Below are 10,436 nucleotides of genomic sequence, written 5' to 3' on the forward strand. Positions count from 1 at the left end.
TGAAAATCAAGCTCTTTATTCACCTTACTTCTTTCAGCATCACACAGAAGTAAGGAGAAACTACTTTAATGCAATAGTCGTTCATTCTAACTACTCATTCGCCTATTCTCCTTCTAGTCAGGTTGATGGCATTGAGCAACCGGTCGCAAGTATGTCACAAATGCATGGCATAGATTTCGCATTTAAACTAAGCACCATGCGTTAATCTCAAAAATTTTCTTTTTTTTGTTTTTTTTAAGACTCTAACTTTTGCCTAGGCCGCCCTTTGCGGGTTTTCAACCTAGCAACCTCGTTTCTTACCTAGGTCGCTCTTTCGGGTTTTCAACCTAGCCCTTTCTTTTTTTCTTTTTTTCTTTTTTCTTCTCTTTTTTTATAATCGAAATCATCATCTCAGACATAGAACATTTTCATCTGGTCTTGATTAACGATCCGATTAAAAGCGTTCCCTTCCGTAGTGACCAATTCGGCGGCACCCTTGTCCAACAATTTTTGAATTCTGAACAGTCCATGCCAGTTGGGTCTAAATTTCCTTCCAGGATGACGTCTGCTTAGAAGTAAAAACCATTGTCTGTAACTATGTGATGAGGAGCACCATAGCGACAGAAAATGTTCTGCTCAATAAATCTAGCCTCCTGTTTGGCAGTCGATGAATAGACTTTTGAACAACTCACTTTTGGCTTTTTTTCCTTATTATTTTCCTTTTTTTTATTATTTCATCATCATTTTTCTCTTTTTTTTCTTGTCCGTAATGGAATAACATCCCATTCTTGCAGCACTGTCGATAAGAACATCCATATGTGGAAGAGGGAAGTCGTCTTCGGGTAAATCTCTGTGGTCGACACATGCTCTTAGTCTCCCATCCTTCTTGAGCATAGGGACTATGTTTCCTAACCAGTCAGGGTAATGCACTACCTCCAAGAAACCTGCATCTAAGTGCTTCTGAGCCTCAGCCTTCATCTTGTCTTGCCACTCTGGTCTGACCCATCTTCTTTTCTATTTTACTGGCTTGACATTTGGATCGGTAGGGATGAAATGCTCTGCACTTGATCTGTCGATCCCCGGCATATCAGCATAACTCCAAGCAAAGACTTCTGAGTTCCTCTTGAGACATTCTTGGAGGTCCTTTCAGAGCTCAAGCTTAAAGTCTGATCCGATTTTGATTATTTTGGGATTTTCGGCGGTGCTTAGGTTAAATGCAAAACGATGCAATGCATTTATGCCAAATATGCGTGTGGTTTAATCAATGCCGTGAACACAACAATCAGAAAAACAAGAAAACAAGTAATCAAAATTCATTCCCATTGATTGAAATAGTAAAGGAAATCCATATTGTTCTCAAAGCAACATTCAAAAAAACGATGCAATGCATTTATGCCAAAAATGCGTGTGGTTTAATCAATGCCATGAACACAACAATCAGGAAAACAAGAAAACAAGTAATTAAAATTCATTCCCATTGATTGAAATAGTAAAGGAAATCCATATTGTTCAAAGCAACATTCAAAAAAACAAACAGCAGAATTAAGAGATTGTTCGATACATTCATCACCGCTAACTGTAAGGGCTTGTATTATTTCATCGGCATCAGGAGCATCCTCGGTCTTTGGGGCAGACATCTCCAGCATCTTTCTCTCGGCTTCCCCCGTATCTTCTGCTGTAGTCATCCCAAATGCATGGCACACATCCTCTCTTCCAACTCTGTCTTTGCCAATATCAGCTCTTCAGGCAAACCACCTCCAATCGCATTAACTGATCCACTTGTTTGAGATTCATGAGATGGATAGTTATATTGGTACTGCGGCAAAGGATTATCCACGTGCTCGGCTTACTGCGCTCCGAAGGCTTGGTGATCTTCCCACTATCTATCAAATCTTGGATATCATGTTTGAGTCTGAAATAATTATCAGTAGAACGGCCTTTACACTGATGATATTCACAGTTTTGATCAACAAACTTGCCCTGAATAGGCTTAGATGGATTAATTGATAATTTTGAAAATACACCATTCCTGATGCAAGATCTCATAACTATGCTTAATGGTCTACCCAAATCAGTGAATTCTCTTCTCATTCTCTCATTAACAGCTCCAACTGTATTGATACTCCCCGCTTGGTTTGTAGCTGCATTACCAGCATTTCTATTCTAATCATTGTAGGAAGACCGGTAATTACCAAACCCCCGGCTTTGCTTTTTCTCTTCTTTGTACATCTCTTCAATATTCAATCCAGCCCTTTGTACCAGAGAAAAGTCGGTGAGAGGTTGAGCCAGCATCCTCTCCTTAAAATAAGGTAACAGACTTCGACAAAAAATCCTGATCAGCTCTTGATCCTTTGGCCTTATCTGTACCATAAACAGCTTTGTCCTCCATCTTCTGTAATAATCAGAGAAGCTCTCATCCTTCCCTTGCCTTAAGCTCTCCAAATCACGAAGACTAAACTCATCGCTTTCATCTGTCTTGAAGTGCTTGAGAAAAGCAGTCTGAAGCTTGACCCAATCTCTCTGTGTTTCCACCTCCAAACCATCATACCATCTCCTATAGCTCTTGTGCAGTGTCTGAGGAAATGCCCATAACACATCCTCCTCATCATACCGGTTCATTTGAGCAACACGAATGAACTCAGACAAATGGGACCTCGGGTCATTATCTCCTTCAAATAAGTTATGTTTGAAGGTCTTGGAAGAAGTAGAGCTTGTGGGCTTCAAGATATATTCAGCCACATGGAAATTGGTGACTGGATCCTTTTCTTTCAAAATAGACATCTTCTCCACCTTATCCTTCAGTTCTGCTAGCTGCTTAATCAGATCATTCTCAGCCGGACTAACATTATCAGCCGATGCTTGGTTACCCAAAGCGGGTTCTGGAGCCTCCCTTTCCTCAACTACAGGGGGAGACGTTTGATTACTTGAAGAAGGAGGAACCTGATTCTGTGCCCTCTCTTGAGCCAAAGCAGTGGCTATTATATCAACTATAGTCCTTAACTAGGCCGAAGAAAAACCAGTCTCATTTGCAGTATTGTTAGCCATCTCAACTACAGCCGGATCTAAATCAGGAACCGAATCAGACGAACTTGAACTGACCACAGAATTAACCGGAGCACGCTCGGGGATTGGGGACACTCTAACCAGACGTTGACCAGGTTGCCGGCGCCAAACTCTCGAAGTGATTTCTCGGGACGGATCAATCTTGGCTGACAGATAAAAGGACCTATGTCAAAGGAGGCTCTGCATGTATGCATGAAGAATAGAAGCACATAGGATGAGGAATGCAAGTCTAATGTGCTGATAACCGGTATGGAAATAAGATCTCATTTTTGACGACAGGACCTAAAATTCGGTATGAATAACATAGCAATAATTTACTTTGTCTTCAAACATTTCTGGCATTATCTGTCGTCGACCGTTCCTTTTGGATTTTACGGTTGGCTTATCTTCTCTCGAATCCCTAATTTTTGCCTTGGAATGAAAGAATTTCCAAGCGGGATATTTCTTATTTTTGCTTTTGGTGTCCTTACTTTTTGCCTTGGAACAGATGGTCCCAAGCAGGATCTCATTTTGATTAGTTACAAATTTTTTGTAATCTCACGCTTACTTTCAGATAATGCGGGAAATGTGAAAATAAAAAGGAATCGCAACCCCCTTATAGCTCCCTTTTCTTTTTGGGTATTAATTCACTATAAACGATTGCATTATGTTATTCAAAACGAATTAGAGGTCCACTCTCAAAAGCAAGATCAAACGTCCATACCGAAAATTAGCCCTTATTAATGCATGGCTGAAATGAAAAAACATTACGTGATGCGTGAATGTCACATCATATGAATAATTTATAACATGCATGGGGACGGGAGTTGGGAAATGCATGCCTTCCAACCTTATCTCTCCCACACACGAGTTCTGTTGGTAGAAATTCCGACATCTGTTTCCTAGGATTTGGTCTAATCTCGACAACCAACAGGGGGTTTTGAGATTGACGATATAAACTCTCGGAAATGAATGCAGCAAAACAACAGCAAACAGAATCAGGTTTTCCTTATGGGGAAGTGACTAAGGCTTTCATCTACATGCATGGGCTTTAGTCCATTGGGCTTACAAAGTCCAGGTTCCGCAAACAGGATTCGGGCTTTCATGTGGGCCTACTCCTTTTGACGCACCTTTAAAGGTACTAGGCTTGCAGTTTGATACGGATCAAATCAAAGGATGAGATGTAAGTTCGCCTCTATGGCACCCCTCGTTTATAATGAAACGGAAACACCAATAATCGAGATTAAATGCTCTATGGCACCCCACGTTTATAAGGAAACGGTAACACCAATAATCAAGCAAAGAACAAGATAAACGCCACAAACGAATTGATAAGTTTACCTTAAATTCTTGATGCAATTAGAGGAAGCAATCTCTCACTGTCACTCTAAGCAAATGGAACAAGCAAAGCTTGATCAAATGAAGTTTTTCAATTTATCAAAATTCTGTCCTTACATGGAAGACAAGTTATTTATACTAAATAAGGAATCTAGGTTTAACAAAGCATAAAACACACAAAACACGCCTAAGTCACTCCAAGCCTTCAAGTCGATCTCACTGTAGCGAGTCAAAGTTACTGTAGATTTTGGAAGCTAATTGGCGCGGGCACTGTAGCAGGCGTGCTTCCCTCCACTGTAGCAGGCGTGCTTTCCTCCACTGTAGCAAGTCAAACAAATTTATTGGAGTGCTTCAACTTCACATGCCACCAACAACATTAGAAGCCTAGGAATGCCTTCAAGTTCCTCACAACACTTGTTGAATGCGATATCATGAAGTTCTTGTGTTATTTGGGCTTGAACAAATAATGATATGGCTACCCCATATCGCTTGGCACGGCTCCTTGTAATCGGTCCAATAGGAAGCACCAATGGATCTCCTTCGTCGTTCACCATGCCTCCTTGCGATCCAGTGCCGAGTGATGATGGATCCGTATCATAGTTGGTAAAATTGCTAATTCTCGGGTGGATGTGCCTAAAACGCAAGGTTTAGGCTGGATCAACCTCCGAAGTTTGCAATGATACTGAGGGATAATTTGGGTAGAAAGTGGTGAGAAGAGGGAAATGCAGTATGAATGCAAGAACTTAGAAGAATAAAGGAAAGCAAATAAACAAACAAGGACGATTAAAGAATTTTCCACGGATTTCTAACCAATTTTATTTCCAATTTTAGAAAACGTAGGTTTAGAGTTCATTCCTTATTGCAACCGACTAGTTATTTAAAAAATAACTGGGGATTAGTGGATGCTTCCCAACAGAGTCGCCAATCTATTTTCGTCCTGCCCCCGAGTGACCCGAAAAATGTTCACTATTTGTTTTTTAATGGAAAATGATATTATTATGAAAAGTGGTGACAAAACATTTTATTGGATATGATGCCGATAAATCGGTCTTATAAAACATTTTTGAGTCGCCACCCATTTTTTCGGCCATGTGATCGCTTCCAATTTTATTTTATAAAAATGACTTCATTTTAAACCCAATTCTATTTAAGGCCAAATCATTTAGAAAACTGGTCAGGCGCACCAATGCGATTCTGGGTAAGGAAATTGGGTACGCCAGCCGGTTGGAAGCCGACGCCCGGAAAATCCGACCTCTTTTAACCTACGATTTCTAATTTATTTTAATTAGAAAAGCCAATTTATTTATTTATTTAAACCCAGCCCAAATGAATCGAACCGAGTTCTTATATGGAAAATTAATTAATCGTCCCAATCAAATTTAATCATTGAATCCATAATCATCCAAATCATCCAAACCAAAGTAATTAAATCAAATAAATAAAAGACCCGCTCTTGCCTTATGGTTAAAGGCGGGCCATAAACCGAACCTAAAAATACATTCTACCCGATTTAAATTCAACCCAAAAATCATGCATAATTACATTTAAACTTAATTAAATCACAATTTGTTCGTAATTGGTCATCTCTGGGATTTATTGGAAAAATTGACTTTTATTTTGTACAAAAATTAATTATTTTTCGAAAGAATAAAAAATTGTTTCTGGAACCCAAGAACAGTCGCGTCATGCAACTGTTCTTTAGAAGAACAGTTGCGTGACAGACCCGACAGCTGCGTGACGCAGCTGTTCTGGGTAAAGAAACAAAATTTTGGACATGAACAGTTCCGTCACGCAACTGCCAGCTCCGTTACGGATCCACTGGCTACGTGACGCAACTGCTCTGGTCCAAATTTTGTTTTAAATTATTTGTTTAAAGCGTTTTTTTATTTAAATATATTTTAGGACAACTTCGAATGACCAAAACGAACAGAATGCAGTTCAATTAAGATTAAACTACTGAAACGATGCTAAAACAAATAATCAATAAACAAAAACACACAAAAGTGTGAAGGAATTACCTAATCCTCAGATTCAGGATTGTATTATGGCTTTAACGCCTTAACGAACGATGGTTAAGGTAATCCAGAAGCTTCGGCACCAAGGATTTAAATGTTCGTTCTTTGGTTTCTTAATTTTCTCTCTTTTTTCTAGTTTAATTCACCTAAAATTGATCTAATGGCAATTCTCCTTCAAACGAACTCAAAAGAGCTTCTGGAGGAGAATGTCGCCTCAAAATATGTTTTTAGGGTTTTTAAGATGCTCTCAAAAGTTTTCCTTTAACGTGAGAAAAAGATCTATTTATATAAGTAGGTCACAGAGCATAGCTGCGTGACGTATCTGTAGCTGCGTGACGCAGCTTACTTGCTGTATCAGAGCTACATGTCGTTTAATACAAAAACGTCATGTAGTCTAACATAGTTGCGTGACGCAGCTATGACCCAGTCAACAACTTAACATCTTTTCTATTAATTTAAATCCTTGGATTAAAAGACTTCTAGATGGCATTAACCTTTCATTCCACATCCTCGTATCATCATTGGATCAGGCGGGGGCATAAAAACATGCGTCAACAGGAAGATGCAATAAAATTAAGATTATTCCCGTTCACTCTTTGGGACAAAGCACGATCTTTGTTACAGTCGTGCCCTACTGGAAGTTTCACAATATGGGAAGAATTAGCCCAAAAGTTTTTAGCAAAATTCTTTCCATCCTCAAAGACCACAAAACTGCGCAATGAGATAATGACATTCGCTCACCATGATCAAGAAAGCTTGTATGAAGCTTGGGAAAGATTCAAGGACTTGTTGAGAAAGTGCCCGCATCACAGTTTGCCTAAGTGGTTAAGGTACAAACTTTCTATAATGCATTATCGCCTAACATTAAAATCACTTTAGATGCAGCTGCAGGTGGATCTTTTAAGTGGAAAGGAATTGATGAGGCATATGAATTGATAGAGGAGATAGCAAGCAATAGCCGTTATCAAAACAACTCAGAAAGGAAGAAGACTGTAGGAGTCTATGAAATAGATGCCATTACAACACTCAATGCCAAGGTAGATAATATTGTAAGGAAATTAGACCTATTAACTACTAATCCTGTAAATTCTATTATGCAAGTTTGTGACAGATGCAATGGACAACATGGAATTGGAGAATGCATGATAGACTTTTTGAATCCGCAAACCTTGGAGCAAGTAAACTATGTGATGAATCAAGGAAGAAAGAATTACCCATACTCCAATTCATATGATAACAGATTGAGGAACCATCCTAATCTGTCATATGGGAATCCTAACAACGCTTTGAACAGACCACCAGGTTTCCTTCCTCAAGAGAAGAAATTTCATGATGATCTCCTTACTGCGCTTTCTAAATCGCACATGGATTTCATGAACGAAACCAGAGAAAACCACAAAATCCAACAGGCTGTGATAAGAAATTTGGAGATTCAGTTAGGACAATTCGCAAACATGATGGCATCCCGACCTCAAGGTATGTTACCCAGCAATATTGAAAAAAATCCTAAAGAACAGGTACATGTATCACCTTGAGAAGCGGCAAACAGTTAGAAGAGTCACCAAGGAAAGAAAAAAAGGCGAAAGAGTAGAAAAAGGTTCCCATCATTGACCTAGAAGAGCAAGAAGAAGTAAAACCTTATGTTCCACCTGTCCCCTTCCCACAAAGGTTAAAGAAAGATAAGATGACAAGAGCTTCCTAAAGTTTCTAGATGTATTCAAAAAACTTCAAATCAACATTCCTTTTGCTGAAACTCTTGCTCAAATGCCTAGCTATGCAAAATTCCTAAAAGATATCCTGACCAAGAAATGAAAAATCGATGATCAAGGAACGGTAATGTTAACTGAAGAGTGCAGTGCAATTATCCAAAATAAATTGCCTCCAAAGTTAAAGGATCCAAGAAGTTTATCTATCCCTTGCAATATTGGTAATCTTGATTTTGAAAAAGCTTTAGCAGATTTAGGTGCTAACATTAATCTTATGTCTTATGAAGTCTTTAAGACGCTAGGATTGTCTCTACAATTAGTAGATCGATCAATCAAATATCCAAGAGGAATTGTAGAAGATGTGCTTGTAAAAGTAGGTACATTCATCTTCCTTGTTGACTTTGTTATTCTTGATATTGATGAAGACAGGGAAGGATCTTTAATCCTTGGGAGGCCTTTTCTTGCAACTGCAAGAGCATTAATTGATGTTTATGAAGGTAAATTAACCTTAAGAGTTGGACAGGAAGAAATTATTTTTGAAGTTCTTAAATCATGTAAACTTCCTATGGACTATAGTGATTGTTTTCGAATTGATGTTGTTGATGAATGTGTGGAAAACACTTTGCATACCAAAGATGACATTAATGAATGAGAAAGAAAGTGAACCACCAAAGCAAGAACTAAAACAACTTCCATCTCATTTAAAACATGCATTCTTAGGTGAGAATCATTTTTTTCCTGTTATTATTTCTTCTCACTTAACACTTGATCAAGAGAAAAGGTTGTTGCAGGTTCTTCGAAAACATAAGAAGGCATTAGGATGGTGAATTTCAGACCTACAGGGGATAAGCCAGAGTGTATGCATGCATAAGATTCTGATGGAAGAAGACTATAAACCTTCAATCGAGCATCAAAGGCGATTGAATCCAAATATGAAGGAGGTAGTCAAGGCTAAAATCATAAAACTGTTGGATGGCGGCATTATTTATCCAATTTTCGATAGTAGTTGGGTAAGTCCTATCCAAGTTATTCCAAAGAAGGGAGGTATGACTGTTATCTCTAATGAAAATAACGAATTAATTCCCACTAGAACAGTCACAGGTTGGCGTGTGTGCATAGATTATAGGAAGTTGAACAAAGTAACACACAAGGACCACTTTCCCCTACCTTTTATTGATCAAATGCTTGAAAGACTTGAAGGGTATCCATATTATTGCTTTTTAGATGGCTATTTAGGATACTTCCAAATACCTATTGCTCCTGAAGATCAAGAGAAAACTACTTTCACTTATCAATACGGCACTTTTGCCTATAGGAGAATGCCTTTTGGACTATGCAATGCCCTTGCAACCTTTCAAAGGTGCATGATGTCCATATTTTCTGACATGGTAGAAAAATTTATTGAGATATTCATGGATGATTTCTCTGTATTTGGTTATTCTTTCGATGCATGTCTTCATAACTTATCCTTAGTAATGCAATGATGCGAGGACACTAACCTTGTTTTGAATTGGGAAAAGTGTCACTTTATGGTTAGTGAAGGTATTGTCCTAGGGCATAAAATCTCTCAAAAAGGGATTGAAGTAGACAAAGCAAAAATCGAGGTAATTGAAAAGCTGCCTCCTCCTAATTCAGTGAAAGGAATAAGGAGTTTTCTTGGTCATGCAGGATTCTACAGGAGGTTCATCAAAGACTTCTCCAAAATCATAAAATCTCTTTGTAATTTATTAGTTAAAGATGTTCCTTTTAATTTTGACAAAGAGTGTTTAAATGCTTTTAACAGGTTGAAAAAGGAGTTTATCTCAGCCCCTATCATTGCTACACCAGATTGGACTCTTCCCTTTGAACTTATGTGTGATGCTAGTGATCATGTTGTTGGAGCTGTTCTTGGGCAAAGAAAGGAAAAGAAGTTGCACATCATTTATTATGCTAGTCGCACATTGAATGATGCACAATTAAATTATGCCACTACTGAAAAGAACTGCTAGCTATGTTTTTGCTTTTGACAAATTTAGGGCTTATTTAATTGGAGCCAAAACAATAGTTTACACTGATCACTCGGCTATCAAAATTTGATAGAAAAGAAAGACGCTAAACCGAGACTAATTCGTTGGGTGCTTTTATTGCAGGAATTTGATATGGAAATTCACAACAAAAATGGAACCGAAAACGTTGTGGCTGACCACCTTTCCAGGCTAGAATTGGGGGAAGGAAATACAACAGAATTACAAATCAATGAAAACTTTCCCCATGAGCAACTTCTACTGTTGGCAAACACACAAGCCCCCTGGTATGCTGATATAGTTAACTACCTTGTTTGCAAAATCGCCCTTCCCAACTTTTCTTATCAACAAAA

General features: G+C 38.5%; 1 protein-coding gene and 1 non-coding gene across 2 annotated transcripts; both read right to left on the minus strand.

Moving 5' to 3' along the window:
• Positions 1 to 1,713: 1,713 nt before the first annotated feature.
• Positions 1,714 to 2,598, minus strand: LOC149492719 (uncharacterized). Its single transcript, XM_089715932.1, has 2 exons — positions 2,172 to 2,598; positions 1,714 to 2,120 (listed from the first exon to the last, which is right to left on the minus strand). Exons 1-2 carry the CDS (start codon positions 2,596 to 2,598, stop codon positions 1,714 to 1,716), a joined length of 834 nt encoding a protein of 277 aa, XP_089572058.1.
• A 4,484-nt stretch (positions 2,599 to 7,082) lies between these two features.
• LOC149492720 (small nucleolar RNA R71) lies at positions 7,083 to 7,189 on the minus strand. The gene has a single exon (XR_016319032.1). It is a non-coding gene; the product is annotated as a small nucleolar RNA R71 (small nucleolar RNA).
• Between the last annotated feature and the right edge of the window lie 3,247 nt (positions 7,190 to 10,436).

Source organism: Jatropha curcas, chromosome 11, assembly GCF_041381405.1.
Source record: "Jatropha curcas cultivar XTBG-Jc1 chromosome 11, XTBG_Jcur_1.0, whole genome shotgun sequence".
Taxonomy (NCBI): domain Eukaryota; kingdom Viridiplantae; phylum Streptophyta; class Magnoliopsida; order Malpighiales; family Euphorbiaceae; genus Jatropha; species Jatropha curcas.